Genomic DNA, 16852 nt, shown 5'->3' on the forward strand with positions numbered 1-16852 from the left:
ATCTGTAGCGAATTGGGCGGCGAGCTTCTGGGACGCTTCTCAAACGCACCGCGGCGCGGCTGGTGTAAACACGAGCATTGACTAGAGTGGCCGCGAATCAGCTCCGGTATCCGCGTCGCAGCCGTAACGCGCCGCACACGCGTGCAGTGTAAACGAGGCTTAACACGTACAGACTCCATGTAGGCCTATGATTCGCTCTTTTGTTGTTCTGTTTTCTTTCAGGATCAAAAATATAACAAATGAAAGCGTTTATCTGTATTTCCGACGGATGAGAACTATGCATACATTCATAAATCAGTCAATTTTGTATTTTATTATGAGATATTTTATTCTAATGTGATCAGTGACTCAAGCACTGATGGACCAAAGAGCGCGCATTTCGACATTTGCAGTAAAAACTTGAAATATAAATTCTCAGAAAATGCATTTAATACCAATATATTGAAACGTCTGTTTATATGCTCCATTAATAAAGGAGTCCAGACATTGGAAACATATCAGTCCACATGCGTTTTATATTTAATATGAGGGAAATAGACATGCATGCATGCGTGACACAAAAAAAATCTTTAACTTTTAGCTAGCAAAATATTTTTTAGTAATTCTGTCAATTACACTAAGGTTATTACATTGTCTGCCATATATTTGCTTCTTATTTATTAAATACGGGCAATTGATTGATAAAACATTGATCAAAATTAAGATACAATTTATACAAAACGAATATCTTTTAAAAAGAGTTTTATATAAAACAAAACTTAATGAAGTCGTCAAAATCATGTTTTACCAAAACAGCGCCGTTGCTAGGAGGGCGCCAGCGCCTCTGCCTTTCAGCGCCTATGCCTCGCGAGTGGATGATAGCCCTGAAGACGCCTAGCAATGATATACCTTTAGTGGTAGTATACCTTTAGTTAAGTTATACCTTAAGAGTCTTCGTAGCGCGCTAAGAGACAATGTTATCGGGAAACGCAGCCCAGGTATGATGCGTTTCATGCGTAATGGAGATTCCAAAACGCTCTTCTTTGGTCAGAACCATGGAGAGCGATTGCGGGTAGGTCTGTCCTATGCACCGAAAGAGCATCAAGCTATTAAAATCTATATTATGTATACGCACAGATAATATAACAGTCTTTGCGTTATTCAGCCTGAGGGTGGCGCTCTAATGACAATTGACAGACTTCAGTAGCCTAAACACACATGACAAACGCTTAGAATGCCATCTTTGAATTGCTTAATGTGTATTTAATCTTGTATTTACATTTTGTTGGTAAGGATTCACAAATATGCAGAACTCAGTCAGTGAGCTTGCGTTAAAAACAAAACAAAACAAAACTCCAGCATTTTGAGCAAGACAGGACATTCTGTCAGATTGAATGCGATGATTGGAGGAACATTTTTTAGTCCTGAGACTTCCACATAAGGTATTACGTAATTAAAAAAAAAAAATACATATATAACATATATATATATAAATATATATATATTTATGCCACTTCGATTATTAATTGCTATCAGGATGTGAAGAGAGTGTCAACCAGAATAAAAAAAGGTTTTTAAGAAAAAAATCGCCTTCCTTACCTTTAAGTGTTTTGGGCCAGTGTTTTCCAGGACTGGAAAAGTATTCAATTTTCCAGGTTTTTCAGAACGCATGGGATCCAAAGTAGTAAGTTTTTTTTTGTTTGTTTTTTTGAAAGAAATTAATTCTTTTATTCAACAGGAATCCATTTATGTTAGTGAAGACTGACATTTCTACAAAATAAATAAAAATATGCTGCTCTTTTGAACTCTTTTATAGTCAGAAAATCATGAACATTAAGCAGTACAACTCTTGAGCACCAAATCAGCATATTAGAATGATTTCTGAAGGATCATGTGACACTGAAGACTGGAGTAATGATGCTGAAAATTCAGCTTTGACATTACAGGAATAAATTACTTTTTAAAAAGGTATTAAAATAGAAAACTTTTGTTTTAAACTTTAATCATTTTTCATCAAATAAATGTAGCTTTGAATTAAAAAAAAAAAAAAAAAAAAAAAAAAAAAAAAAACTTACTGAGCCCAAACTTTTGAACGGTAGTGTAAATGAGTAGTTCACCTCTTTGCTGAACAAATATGAACGTGAATGTAATGTATCTGCTCACATGACATTACTATACTTCCCTCTAGTGGACAGATCAGCATTCAATCACAAGCTACCGTAAATACTCAAGTGTGTTATTTACATACTTGTCTTATACCAAACAGTCTGTTGACAATTTTGAAAATAACTTCATTATTCAAACAATATACATTTATAAAGTAGTCTAATTAAAATACATGACAGGATTTCAAAATATATTACTTTAATAAGAACATTTGTTTTAAATAAAGTTAAATAAAGTTTTAACAAAACAATGAAGACAAACTTTACGTTTTCTAAAGCTAACTATTTAAAAGAATCTTACCCAGCACAGCAGGATACAACCAATAAATCAAACAGACCATTTTAATATAACTAGAGCTTTACATAAAAGATAAAGTGATTATGCCTAAAAAGTTATCTCTCATTTTAACTACACAAAATGTGGGTCTATCTATAAAGCCAGTGCTTAAACCTTAACCCATAAAGCATTTCTTTGTGTAATTCCAAATTACCCTTAAGATCATATAATATAATCAACACCCTGCATCTAATCTGTACATATCTGTAAATATGACATTTATCAGAATAGTACTATACAGCAAACTCAGCTACAAAATTCAACCTAAATGGCTTATTAGGGAAAAGGACCAAAGGTGCAGGACACCTATAGTTTTGTTTTAAAAGAAACTATGTTTTTTAAGTATATAGATAAAATATTCATGAACAAATGTGCCCTGTTTGAATTTCACAGTGCATAACCAAGCAAGGAAAAGATAAACATCTGTCTCTGCTTTTGATTATTGATCCATTACATTACAATAGTTTTCTTTTAAAGGGGTCATGACATAGATTTTTTATTTTTATTTTTATTTAATATGTTTCTTGAGGTTCACTTATAATGTTAATAAAGTGTTTCTGCACAATATATGGAAAAATTATTATTTTCAACTTTCAATCTGACCCTCCGTTTTTAAGAGGCAGCTCCATTTTTAGGGCGTGTCAGTAAACAGCCACTATTATGATTGGCTTACGTCATTGCATAAGAAACAGTATCAATGCCCATTGGCTATTGCATGCGAGTAAGTGTTGAAAACATTCATATAAAATCGACACTTAAAGACAAAGCATTGTGAAATAATTTACTTGCGTTTTGTGATGCAGCTACTTTCAGATCTAATAAAGTTGGCTGCTTCATCTTTCAACAAGTTTCTTTGCAAACTCTCCATTACACCGTGCTTTGCTGACAAAACAAAATGCTCTGAACAAACATAATCCTCAGACATGATCCAGGACGTTATTAAAATAAACCATTCACTTGTTTCCGACGCTGGGATCCTTGTGAAGTCTATACAGAGATCTTCCATTTGTCCTGTCAAGCACGTGGAGTATGTCAGAAACTGAACGCACATCTGTATACTGTATCCAGTATAGACAGCATCAGTCATTAAAATGGGATCTATTTGCTTTTGATGCAACAACGCTGCATCCAGTCAGTGTAAGCAAATGTCAGCCATTAAGCCAATGAATGCCAGTGGGCGGGGCCTATGGTGCAATGACGTATAACTATTAGTTGATGTCTTGTTCTGGAGGCAGTCATATGCAAATGTTTTGCCTGTGACATCACACGTCACCCAATATCAGAACAAGCCAATTTTGGAGCTTGATTGTGTCAATGCTTTGTTTATAATGAGGAGTACGTTTTAAGATATGAAACTTGCAGGATGTTTTAATGGTAGAAAGACCTCATATGTCAAAAGATCAAAGCAAATTTGATTTCTCATGTCATGATCCCTTTAATTCCAAACCCACATTGAAGATATTATTGCACAAACGGTGAAAACCCTTAGAAGTTTATGAAAGAAAACAATACACCGTAAATGAAATAACCGATTTAAAAAAGAAAAATGCCCACATCTTGCTTCCATCAAAATATACTTGCCGGGTGGGTTACATTCCTGCAGTTTTATGCACTTCTTGCAGTCAGCAGAAGTGTACGCCTAACCCATACATAAATCACCATCCCAGGGTCTGCTGGTTCAGTCTTAACTCAAAGACTGTATCATAAAGTACTTGATGCACTTGTAAAAGTCTGTTTATGTATCAAAATGGTGTTTATACTAGCATGTATCATCTGTAACACAAACAAAAGAAGGAGGCATGAAATAACTATACAGAGAGAGCAAAGAAAATTGATCTTATCTGCTTCAATACAAACTCACATGAAAAGAAGTTATAGAGGAGATAATTGGATACACTCACCATGATACCACCACTTAGTTTTCTTTGGATTCTTATTACATGTCTTTACATAAAATGAGTTATCTGGAGGACGTCTCTGAAACAACAGCAACAGCTCATTAGACAACCATAATGAATTTCATTTACCTTTTCCGATTTGGTAAACTAAAAGTTTAAGTTTACCTTTTCTTTGCAGCTTGACAGCATGCTGATAATGCTTAAACAAACAGACTGCACAGAGAGAGCTGGTGACCAGTCTTCCGTTAAAATAGATAAACAGATGTGACCGTTGCTATAGACGTGCGGATGGATGGGTATATTCTCTCCAGTGAACATTACCTATAGAAACAATATTTATTAGCAACAAGCATTCAGCTTTGATACCAAAAAAAACAAAACAAAACAACATATTTAAGAAGATTCATAATTTACCTGAGGTGAATCAAAAGGATATCGACCACTGAATTTGAACAGGAGTTGAAACTTCTCCCCTTCATAAAGAGTACCTGGAGCACCTTCCATATCTATTAACCACCTGGACAAACACAAAAATACAACCATTGATTCATTGCTTTGATTCAAATAAATATAAATGAACCCATTCAATACAGAAATGAACTGGTTTAAAGGCACATAGACATGAAAATTGGCATCATTTACTCACCCTCATGTCCTCGTTTCAAACTCATAAAACACAAATGAAGATATTTTAATGAAACCTGAGCAATTTCTGTCCCTCCATTTAGAGTACTTTCCACAAAAACTTTGATGATTCAAAAAGTTCATATAAAACAAACAAACAAAAAAAAAAAAAACACATGCAACAATAAATAAGGTTTGCTCACGCAAGCATGTTTAAAAGTCTGTTTATCGTGTTTAAAGTGCTCTATTTTATGCATGTCGGTCAAAGTTTAAAATCAAAGAAAATGATCTCTTTATGAAAAATATTTGGTTACAAGGACTTTCAATGGAGGGACAGAAATCTCTCGGGTTTCATTAAAAATATTTTCATTTGTTTTTCAAAAGTGGGAGAAGATAAATGTGAGCTTGCAGAGGTATGGTTTAAGTGGACTAAATGATCGGAGAATCTGACATTAAGTCTTTTGTTTTCACCGGAAGATCCAGTTACGACAATTTTGTGAAACATTACAAGGTCAAACTTAAAAAAGGATAAAGAAACATGCACAGATGAATTGTTTACAATAAGATCTATAACATGTATTTATAAAATAGATGATTTTTCATGTCTACTTCAAGGAAAGGTTGCAAACTGTCAAACATATAATCCAACTGACTGCTTAGTCTTGCTTATTTGCACATCTTACAACTTACTCAGTGATTGTGTTCTGGACACTTCTCTCATTTAGTGTCATTCCAGGAGGTGGATCACTTTGCAATGCCATCAACTCCTTTTGTAATCGCTTCTAGGAAGTGAAAATAACTTGAGTTAAGGCACAACTGAAAGTAAATACAGGACAGCCCCTTTACATCATTTTAAATTTACTAATTCATCATTTTAACGCACAGTGTGTGATTTTAAACCATTCATCTTTATTAAATCCAAATGTCTGAAAAGTACTGGAAAATACAACTAGCAAGCAGACTGCTAACACCGAGCTAGTCAAACAAACGATTCGCAATGCTATAGAAACTAGCGATTAAGCATCATTACGATTGTTTACAGCTCCGGAAGAACTCTGCTACATAATAATTCTCGTTTCACATCCCGTTTATAACTATCGTCTCCTACCGCCACAACTGTGATGTGACGGCACAGAGTTTGTTGGGCTGTCAGACTGACTGAACGTTAGCTTACAAAGTAAACAAATGTGCGTACGAATGAAACAGCTGACTGTCCTGTGTTCAGATCACCACAGGCAGGGATACAGGACGAAACCCGGTACGTGTCACTGCTATGTGTGTAAAAAAAACGGTTTACATTGTTATTTGAAAATAGTTGGTTGTGTATGTAGGAAGATACTCACCTGCATAGACGCCATGATGGAAAACCCCTGTAGAGAGGCGATTGGCCGAATGACGTCTGATCAGATCTTTTTTGTTTTTTTCACGGAACCGCAATGCAACAATATTCACAGTTTGAAACAATGTGTAGGGGAAGGCACTACAGGTGAACATGTTAAAATCCTGTTTTATAAGATAAAATAGTGTAAAATACTATTTTTCATGAGAAACTACAAAACAATTGTATTGTAACATGATGTGCAAATTATGCGTCATTTCAACTGGGAGACAGGAAAAAAAAAGAAATTTTAATTTTGCAACTTATAAAGCGTTAAAATGTAGCCTATGATTAAATTATATGTTAAAAGCAGTGTAGGAAATAGCAAATGAAAATTATATTATTTCATTTGAATTATCATTTTGCGACAAAAGTTGCACATATGGTATGAAAAATGTAAATTTAAATACAGAAATGCATGGAGAGATACGCACATTACATTGATGAGCTATCGCGTTACTTGCATTGAACTCGACATGCGTCGTTAAAAAATGCCATATAGTGACTCCCTCAAGTGAACTATAAAAATAACGTCGCGTCTGAAAGCGGCAGTCGTTTTTTATTGGTTAAAATGAATGGAGAATATCTCATTTTTCCATGGCTGCTCAGCGCCTATATAGCCTAGTTCATGATAGGCCACATGAAAAAATACTATAGTAATTTGTAGTAAATACTATAGGCCTAGTGTTTTTGAACCATACTATAGTAAATTGTAGTATAGCTATATTGTAGTATTTACAACACTTTGTTAATGAATGCTACAGCATATTAACTATGAACTGATGAACTGTAGCCTAATAAATACTGAAGTAGGCCTATACATTAGTTTTTACTACAGTAAACTGTAGTGTATTATAATAATATACCCTATAGTTGTATAAAACTTAGTACAGTATTGGGTAAAGTAATTTGATTATATCACTATAGTTGTTATATTACCAGAACAATTATTGAATAACCACCACAAATGAATTTGAGTATGGTTCAAAAACATTTATTATAAATTGCTATAGCATTTTTTCAAGTTTGTGGATATTTTGAATAAAAAATGAAAAACAAAATAAAAGTGATAAATCTGTCATACAGCACTATTGTGTCTGTGTGATGCGTTGCCCCCCACATTAATAATAAATGTACATATTGTGAATTAATTTAATAAACTTAGTAACCTATAGCTTTCTTGGTAGCCTTCAGTAAAATTAACTTCTCTAAGAAAATGATTCATAAAACATCAGCCGACCTTATGTTGACCTTCATATTTCCATATTGAAAAAAAAAAAAAAAAAAAAAAAAAAAAAATTTAGACAAAAAATAAAATTCAGTCATCATTTACTCAACCTCATGGTCCAAAAGTTTGTGTAATAAATTCTATGTTGAATCAAATAAAATATTTCTTTCTGAATCTACTTTTCTATTTGATTCTTTACACAATAATGATTTCAAATGATCTTTTGGGGTAATTTCTCAGCCAAATTTGATGTATGATAAATGTGCAATTAATAAGTAATTAATTAGATTAAAAATTGTAATCACTTCCCAGCCCTAATTTAAATACAAAGACTTTCAGGATTAAAAAGAGGGCTTGTTCTCAGGTCAGGTATAAGAACTTGATTTGGCTTTCCTGAAGTAGTATTCTACTGTACTAGAGGCCACCCTGAAAATTGTTATTAAAGCAATTTATCTGTAAAGCACTTCATAACATTAAAGTAAACATAATAAACATAAAAATAAGAAGCAGCTCATTATTTTTGTTTTTTTCTAGAACCACACACATGGTTCTAGTTTATATCCAGATTGTTAGTGAGAACACTTAACATAACAGATAGAATTAATTTTATGGCTAGTTTTGTGACAGTTTATATGCTGGTTTAGCAATGTAACAGACTTGATGACTGAAAGGACAGAAGACTAATTGTACTGCAAACTGCTTAGGGACCTGTACCATGAAGGTAGTTGAACAAATGCAGGGTTACAGAATTAGTTTTGATTTGACAAAACCAAATCAATGCAACCAGGCTATGCTGATACCATGAAGCAGCTCATTAACTTTCTATGTCAACTTTGATCTTAAAGCTATGAAATCCACAAGTGCAAGCACATAAAAGAGTGACGTCTGCACCTAACAACCAAACCCTTGCAACAACTCAATGTTACTGGCAGCAGATCAAGAGAAAATATAATTCAAAGTTGTAAGCCTTTTTTTTTTTATTCTTTCACCTGCATGTTCTACGTTACACTACAGTGATCCTGCTAAGGCCAACACACACATACACAGTCTCCACACAAATGTATGCAGTAGAGAGACCACAGTGGTTGAACATAACCTGCCTTAAAGTAGTATCTTTATTTATTAGGTTGAAGCAAATAATGAAGAGACACTTACTGTTTGCTATGACAGAGTTGAAGATACATTTAAATCCCGCTTTAAATTCCAACCAGCCTTATGTTTGTATGAACTTATGCCACTTTCTCTGATTTAAATAACCAGAAAACAGATAATATTGGTCTGTTCAGGTGAAAAAAACTCTGTCAGGGCCTTTATTAAATAAGTATATTTTCTATATATGAATAAAAGTAATTGTTTAGTTTAGGCCCTATGTGTATAATTAATTGTTTAATATTGCACAGTCCACAGAAAGAAATCTTCAAGCTTAAAGCACAGAATCAAAAACCGAGCAAAAGAAGCACTTTTTTATTAGGCTTATACAGATTTTAGCATCTTGAATTGTAGTCCTAACACATCATTCTAGTATTATTCTACAAACCTGGTCGTGACACAACAATATTGCACCTACAAAAGCAACATTGATTTTAATGTAATGTGCAGCTTAATTGATATATGAACTTTGTTTGCATTTGCCAAAATGTTCTTGAATATTATGTATAATTATGAAAGATCTAGAATGAACAAACAGAAGAGAATAATCTTCTGACTTAAGATGAATCCTTGCTCTGATCAGGAGGTATGAATGCAGCACTTTGTGTGGCCTAAATGGAATCAACAACATCATCCAGATAGTCGTCTGCAGAACGAAGCATCTGCTTTATAGCGGAGAGAAGCAGAATATCACATTTAAGCTCCAGCTCCAGCTCCTGGCTGTAGTTCTTCACCGGTAACACACAAGACACCGGAACACCCAACCGAGAGCTCACCTCCTGCACCTGCAGAGACAAACAACATCTCAGTCACTCTGAGCCCTGTGGGAACAGTTCATGTGATCATGTGACCATGTCTCACCTTCATCTTGATATAGGAACTTGCATAAATATTTTCAAGGTCATTCTGTACATGAGGACATGTTTCATCTACTTTTGTCATCACGACCATCTGAGGAATCTCTGAAATAGTTTGAATACATTTTTAGTTGGTCATGGAACGGCCAGGGCATGAGTCAAGAGTTATGCAAAGAGGTCTAAAAATGTTGTTAGTTGACTTACCCATTGAGTTCAATTGACTACGTACAGAACTGAGTTTTTCCTCTAGTTTGTCGGACATGAGGGAGATTTTTGTGGCGTCTATTACGTACACCGCACAGTGGATCTTCTCTTGTAAAGATGCAGGTTTGGAGGCCTTATCCGGTTGAAATGGAGCTTTGGGGTTGAACTGAATCAAGATAATTTAACAGAAAGCACAACTTTAATCTGAATCTTCAAATCTTTCTTCAACGAGTTCAATCTGGAGATGAGCGAACTGTCTTTATGCACTTACTTTATAGCGGTCTGGTATGTGACCTTGAACAATGCTGCTGATGTCCTCAATATCCAGCCCTGCACCTGATTGCTCCTCAAGTCCCATGGTGTCACACAACACAAACGGCAATGGCTTTCTCTCACGACCATCTTTCACTGGGTATGTGCGAAACTATCAACCAAGAAGAGAAACACATCAAGATCTGACATCAAGAGACGTTCCTCTTGTTGAAAGAGAGAAGAGACCCTTATGGAACAAAAATATATGGGAATATACTGTAAAATATAATGCAATATATTATATAGTACTTTTCCATATATGGGCTTATATTATGGGCAATACATGCATTGACCATGTATGGCTATATATTGATGTATATAAAAATATTTAGAAATATAGACAAAAATAGCATTACATGTAATATTAATAAAGTTTTATCCTTTATTGCGTATATTAGTGATGTGTCGTTCTTGAACGATTCGTTCATTTTGAACGAATCTTTAATGTGACTCGGGAAGAACGAGTCGTCTCGGGGGGTGATTCGTTCAGTCGCACATGCGCAATATTCTATAGGTTCTGTACTGCGAGTAGTAGTTCACCTGTTTCAGTCAATGCAGTCTGAGCCGGAAAGAGAATTGATTAGTTCATCTCATGAGTCTTTCGGGTTTTTGAGTCGTTCCTTAATCACGTGACAGACCCATACGCTAAACCAATGTCATTTAATTTATGTCATTATGTCCTTTTTGAGCAATCTTCTTATACATATATTAGACCAACATGTCAAGTCTGCCTAGGAAAAGCAATTATTATACCAGCAAACTCAAAATCGGAGTAAAAATGAACAAACTAGGCTATAAATACTTTGTATTGTAGGCTTGGATTATTATATTATTATATAGCCTAGTGTTTATTTACAGATAGACAGTCAAATTAATCAATATTTTATTTATAACTGTTACAGATCCCTTGTTCCCCTGGACTCCATTTCCCAGTATCCTCCTGTTTCCACACCTGCACTCACTTCCCTCGTCAGCTCCTCATCAGCACTCATCACCTGCACCTGGACTCTATTGTCAGCACTCCCCATATATTGCACTCACTCCCTTCACTCCTCGTCCGTTCTCTGTTGTGTTAAGTGTTAGTTTGGTGTTCCTGCCCTGTGTTAATTAAAGTACTTATTATATTGTGGAAATCCGTATCTGCCTCGTCTCTGCACCATCTACACGTAACAATAACAGGGTTTTATTTATTTATAAAATAATAACACACCACAGATCCTCAAGAAACAGTAACAAAAACATAGTGACAGAAATGTCAGAAATAGCGTATGGGTCTGTCACGTGATTAAGGAACGACTCAAAAACCCGAAAGACTCATGAAATTAACTAATCAATTCTTTTTCCGGCTCATACTGCATTGGTTTAGCGTATGGGTCTGTCACGTGATTAAGGAACGACTCAAACTCGATCCGAAAGATGAACTAATCAATTCTCTTTCCAGCTCAGACTGCATTGGTTTAGCATATGGGGCTACCTGTCACGTGATTAAGGAATGACTTAAACCCTAAGACTTGTCAGACAAGAGGTGAGGTGAGCTTATCATAAACTGAAGACCCAGGTAAAGAATGAATTAATCTTTTCTGTATCTTATAGCATTGTAGTTTTGTATTGTTTGCAGTGTGATCAACGTTTGCGTAAGTAGTAGATGTGTCGGGGAAGTAACACGTAACATTTTAATTACATTTTGCTAAAATGAACGAAATGAACGAAATGACTCGAAAAAAGATTAGTTCATTTTGCTGAACGAGACTCAAAAGTCCGAGTCGGTAAAATGATCCGAACTTCCCATCACTAGTGTACATATATGTGAATGTATGTTCACAATTATATACACAATCATGGAATGAGTTTTCCGTGACAGCAGATTTCTAGTTCCCAGCATGCTATGCTTCTGACTGTTAAAGGAGAGTAAACGTAAAAATGAAGTGTTATTTCATGTGTTTTGCTCAATATTAATATAGGAGGAGATCTGTTAGTGTTCAATGTTCTATTATTATGAAGTTTAAAAGGTTTTGCTAATTAGCTTAAAAAAATATGAAACATTTATAATGTAAATAATTATAAATATATTACATTATATATTTATTTATGTGTGTTTATACTGCATGAGTAAATATATCTGCAATATATTATGCATACAGGACCATATCTAAACACGTCTATATATTATAAAGTGTATTATATAAAATTACATACATTATGATATATTAGTAAATATATTAACAAATATTATTTGAAAAACGTCAATTACTTATGTATTGTTCAATATAATGTAATATATTAACACACTATATTATTCTGTGTATTTTCAAATATACCATTAAATAATTGAATATACTGATCATTCATATATAGGGAAATATATATATATATATATATATATATATATATATATATATATATATATATATATATGTGTAAGGGGAGACTTCTGTAGGAAACACTATGAATCCTGTTGAATCTGTACCTTTGTGGTGACACTACTGCCTGCAGATCCTGACATTGCTTTGTTGGTCACATGACCCATGAAGATGGAGTTGATGGAGTTGAAGAAACTGGATTTTCCAGCACCTATAGGGCCAATCATTAGGATTCTGACCCGACTCACAGACGCCATAATGGGTTTATGATTCCTGATCAATTCCATGAGCTCTTCTCTTTGTCTACAACATAGATCACAACTTTATTATTGAATATTGCTGTATGAAATCAGCAACAATGAAATAACACTGGAAACATGGAGTGGAAACATACTTGGCTGTCCAAAGAATATTCCTCCATGGCTTCTCTAAGAAACTGACCTGAAGGCCTGGAAAATTTTTAACAAAGATTATTATAGAACTTATGTTGGAGTAAAGTTAACAAACAGAATAAGTTGAATAAGTGAAATTTCAGAGACTGGACTCAATATGATACATATGATTGACTTACTCTGGTTGACTTTGTACACTTCACATTCAGTCAGCTCAGTGTTATTCCCATACAACTGTTCGGTATTGATTGGCACAGCCCATTTCAGTGACATGTAATGTACAACTGGTTGGTTGTTGTAGCAAAAGTACAATCGGTCAAAGTTAGGTCCTCCAGTGTCATCAAGACGTGCATTATTGCTGTTAACCTGAATGCGAACAGGGGTTCCATCTCGAAAACTAAACAGAAAAGCTTCATTATCTGTAATTTGCTGGCCACTTTGAGCATAATCTACACTAGTGTATCCACCAAAGATGGAGCCTAAACTGTTGTAGGCTACAAGTAAAGTGGGGCCCTGATTATCACATCGCTGGTGGAAGGCAGAAGCATTATATCCATGGACTGAAGCTTTGTAGAGAAGAGTCAGTTCCACATTCCCCAGCAAGGCAAAGAGTTGCTTTCTCTTCTCCTCTGGTAAATCAGAAGCGATAGGAGCCATGTCTTCCCCAATTCTTTTTTTACATCTTTAAGGCATAACACATGATATCTGAAGGATTATGTGGCACTGAAGACTGGAGTAATGATGCTGAAAATTCAGTTTTGCCATTACAGGAATAAATATTACAAAACAGTTATTTCAAAGGGTAATAATTTTTCACAATATAAATATTCGTTTTTACAGCCTTGGTGAGCAAAACAGACTTCTTTCAAAAACGTCAAAAACATTATATTTCCAAGTTTCAGGAACATACCTGATATTAACTTGATGAATTTGGTCCTCTCTCTGAACCTTTTGCCTTCTCCTTTTTTTAAAAAAGTCATGGAATCGCCACTAAAGTTCATAAATGAACATGAAACATTATTAATAACGCTGTAAAGGAATATTCATTGTTAGTTTATAATGGGTTAACTAATGTCAGAGTATCTGCCCGTGTAGTGTTCCCTTTTTTTTTTTTTAAATTTATGCAGCTTTTTTATTATGAAACAGACCTAGGCTAATTCCACTGGGATGTTATTTACGCCTAGACTAGAGGTCTGCTGCTCGCCACATTATCTCCTCCCTCAGTGCCCAGTGGAAAGGTTTAGGATTAGCTATAGGGGCTATATTAGCCAATCATCAATCAGGTAGCAAACTCAAGAGGGTGTAATAGTAATCTGTCGGGGAATCGAAACTCGGCAGCAGAATCGAAACTGAAACTACTGTAATAATGATAATAAAGATTTATTCCGTTTTATCACAGTGATTCAATTATACTTAGTTAAAAGTTAAATACTAGTTTCAGATCAGAGAAACGCTGTTTACGATTACGATAAAATAGTGTACATTTTCAAAATGTACTTTCAAAATGTAGAATAATTACATAGCCTATATTAATAATAATATAATTATAATAATATCTGCCATGATGCTTACCTTTTCCAAGGTTTCGTTGAGCAATTATCATTTAAATGTAGGCTACTTCCTGAAGCCCTGTCTAAATCACACTTGTGGTCTTGGCCACTTGAGAGCGCGTGCACGCGACAGTAAGTAAGTGCGCAAGACTGTCCAGTGTCTTAAAAATGCCCATGTGCAGTGCCCTTAATGCACACTAAACCCACACAATGGGTGCTTCTCAATTCGTATTTGTTCTTATCCTCGTTTCCTTTCCTTGCTTCCTTTCCTCGCGTCTTAGCTCCACCCCTTCAGCATGCGAGGGAAGGACGCAAGGAAAAGATGCGAGGACGGAGGAATTGAATCAAGTGAAATGATATATCCTCGCTCCCTTTAGCGTCACTTCAAAGCGTCAACAGCTGCACTCCAGGGATCCATCCATATGTTATTAAAGTTTGGTTATTTAAAAAAATTATAATAAATATTAATAAAGCAAGATGCCCCGTTGAAATATATGAGGTATAAAGTTTATTTAAATTTAAATTATTGTGAGAGATATAAAGGGGGAGGGGAATTTATGCGTGCGTCACGTTTCTCGATGAGAAAGACTTCTGCAAAGGATGCACCTGTGTATCCTCGCTCATAACTCCTCAGGAAGCCTCCTCACTCCTCGTTCCTCGCCTCCTCGCGGTGCAATTAGAGAATTGAGATGTCCTTCAGGATGGCTGAGCTCGATCGTTTTCCTAATAACTTATTAATAACTTATTAAATATCTTATTAATAACTTATTAAACTTATTAATAGCTTAATAACATTTTGATTTTTAAATAATTTTACTCAAACATTGGTGAAACAACCACTTATGTCTATGGTGTTACCAATATTTGAAGTAAAACTTTGGTTTGTTCTAAAATGAGCAGGGATATACTTTAGATAATAATTAATAAATAAATAAATTACTTTAAGGACTGCTTCATTGATCATTTAAATGTAATTTTTTAAAAGAAATGTTTAATTGTTCATCTTGGCTCCTATTTTTGCCAAAGTAGAATAGTTTCTTTTTTTCTTTTTTTTTGGATATACATAAAAAAGGCAGGAAAAAATGGTCTGTGCTACCTTTATAGTCTTTATTTTAAAAGATTAAAACCACTTTACAGTCTAAAACATTAATTTATAAAATTATAAGATTAAATGGCTTTGAAGGAAAGAAATTTCATATAAATTTTGAAGTAACACCACAGAAGTAATATAACACCACAGACTTCATATTGCATAAAGGTTTAACAATTAAAAGTTTATTGAGCAAAATAATGAAATTCATCATGAGTTAGCCTAAATCCAGACTTTTCTAAAATGCAAGCTGCCATCATGATGACTTCAAGATCAGGGGACATTTTTTAAATATTAATAAGTATGTATAAAAATTTTGATTAAAATATATAAACTCTGCAAGTTACCAATGTAACACCACAGACACTAATAAAGTGCGACACATGAAATTGTCAGAAATTTAGCTAGAGAAATTAATTTTTACAAATCCATCAGTCTGAGTTCGTTGCCATAATGAGTTGCTATGGTTTGCGTGTGTGCCTATGGCTCGACGGAAGAAAAAAAATAAACCAAACAATTTTTTTTTTAACTTTCAATTCGCTTCCAGTCGGTTTCGTCTGATGCCTTTTAGTCTGAGGCTGTTTTATCTGAGTCCGTTTCATCTGATGCCTTTTTATCTGAGTCCGTTTCGCCTGATGTCTTTTAGTCTGAGGCTGTTTTGTCCGAGTCTGTTTCATCTGATGCCTTTTTATCCGTGTCCGTTTCGAATGATGCCTTTTTATCCGAGTCCGTTTCGTCTGATGCCTTTTAGTCTGAGGCCGTTTTGTCTGAGTCCGTTTCGACTGATGCCTTTTTATCCAAGTCCGTTTTGTCTGATGCCTTTTAGTCTGAGGCCGTTTTGTCTGAGTCCGTTTCGTCTGATGCCTTTTTATCCGAGTCCGTTTCATCTGATGCCTTTTTATCTGTGTCCGTTTCGACAGATGCCTTTTTATCCAAGTCCGTTTCGTCTGATGCCTTTTAGTCTGAGGCCGTTTTGTCCAAGTCCATCTCGTCTGATGCCTTTTTATCCGAGTCTGTTTCGCCTGATGCCTTTTAGTCTGAGGCCTTTTGTTCAAGTCCGTTTCGTCTGATGCCTTTTTATCCGAGTCCGTTTCGCCTGATGCCTTTTTATCCGAGTCCGTTTCGTCTGATGCCTTTTTATCCGAGTCCATTTTGTCTGATGCCTTTTAGTCTGAGGCTTTTTGTCCAAGTCTGTTTCGAATGATGCCTTTTTATCCGAGTCCGTTTCGTCTGATGCCTTTTAGTCTGAGGCTGTTTTGTCCAAGTCCATCTCGTCTGATGCCTTTTTATCCGAGTCCGTTTCGCCTGATGCCTTTTTATCCGAGTCCG

At 35.0% G+C, this 16852-nt stretch overlaps 2 protein-coding genes across 3 annotated transcripts; both read right to left on the bottom strand.

Annotated features, from left to right (window-relative positions):
* Nucleotides 1–2287: 2287 nt before the first annotated feature.
* Nucleotides 2288–6496, bottom strand: ube2wa (ubiquitin conjugating enzyme E2 Wa). The gene is made up of 6 exons (XM_048163986.1): nucleotides 6347–6496; nucleotides 5694–5785; nucleotides 4794–4896; nucleotides 4545–4700; nucleotides 4383–4458; nucleotides 2288–4254 (listed from the first exon to the last, which is right to left on the bottom strand). The coding sequence occupies exons 1-6, from the start codon at nucleotides 6359–6361 to the stop codon at nucleotides 4241–4243; spliced, it is 456 nt and encodes a 151-aa protein (XP_048019943.1). The 5' UTR covers nucleotides 6362–6496; the 3' UTR covers nucleotides 2288–4240.
* Nucleotides 6497–9058: 2562 nt separating this feature from the next.
* Nucleotides 9059–14727, bottom strand: LOC125251295 (interferon-induced protein 44-like). 2 transcript variants are annotated; one of them, XM_048164276.1, is made up of 9 exons: nucleotides 14456–14727; nucleotides 13794–13873; nucleotides 13063–13565; nucleotides 12886–12940; nucleotides 12599–12794; nucleotides 10091–10243; nucleotides 9820–9985; nucleotides 9620–9720; nucleotides 9059–9543 (listed from the first exon to the last, which is right to left on the bottom strand). In XM_048164276.1, exons 3-9 carry the CDS (start codon nucleotides 13538–13540, stop codon nucleotides 9370–9372), a joined length of 1323 nt encoding a protein of 440 aa, XP_048020233.1. In that variant the 5' UTR covers nucleotides 13541–13565; nucleotides 13794–13873; nucleotides 14456–14727; the 3' UTR covers nucleotides 9059–9369. The 2 variants fall into 2 exon arrangements, with proteins under 2 accessions (XP_048020233.1, XP_048020235.1); XM_048164278.1 differs by having other exon boundaries at nucleotides 13063–13627.
* Nucleotides 14728–16852: the final 2125 nt, after the last annotated feature.

The sequence above is a fragment of the Megalobrama amblycephala genome, linkage group LG17 (assembly GCF_018812025.1).
Source record: "Megalobrama amblycephala isolate DHTTF-2021 linkage group LG17, ASM1881202v1, whole genome shotgun sequence".
NCBI classification, from domain to species: Eukaryota; Metazoa; Chordata; class Actinopteri; order Cypriniformes; family Xenocyprididae; genus Megalobrama; species Megalobrama amblycephala.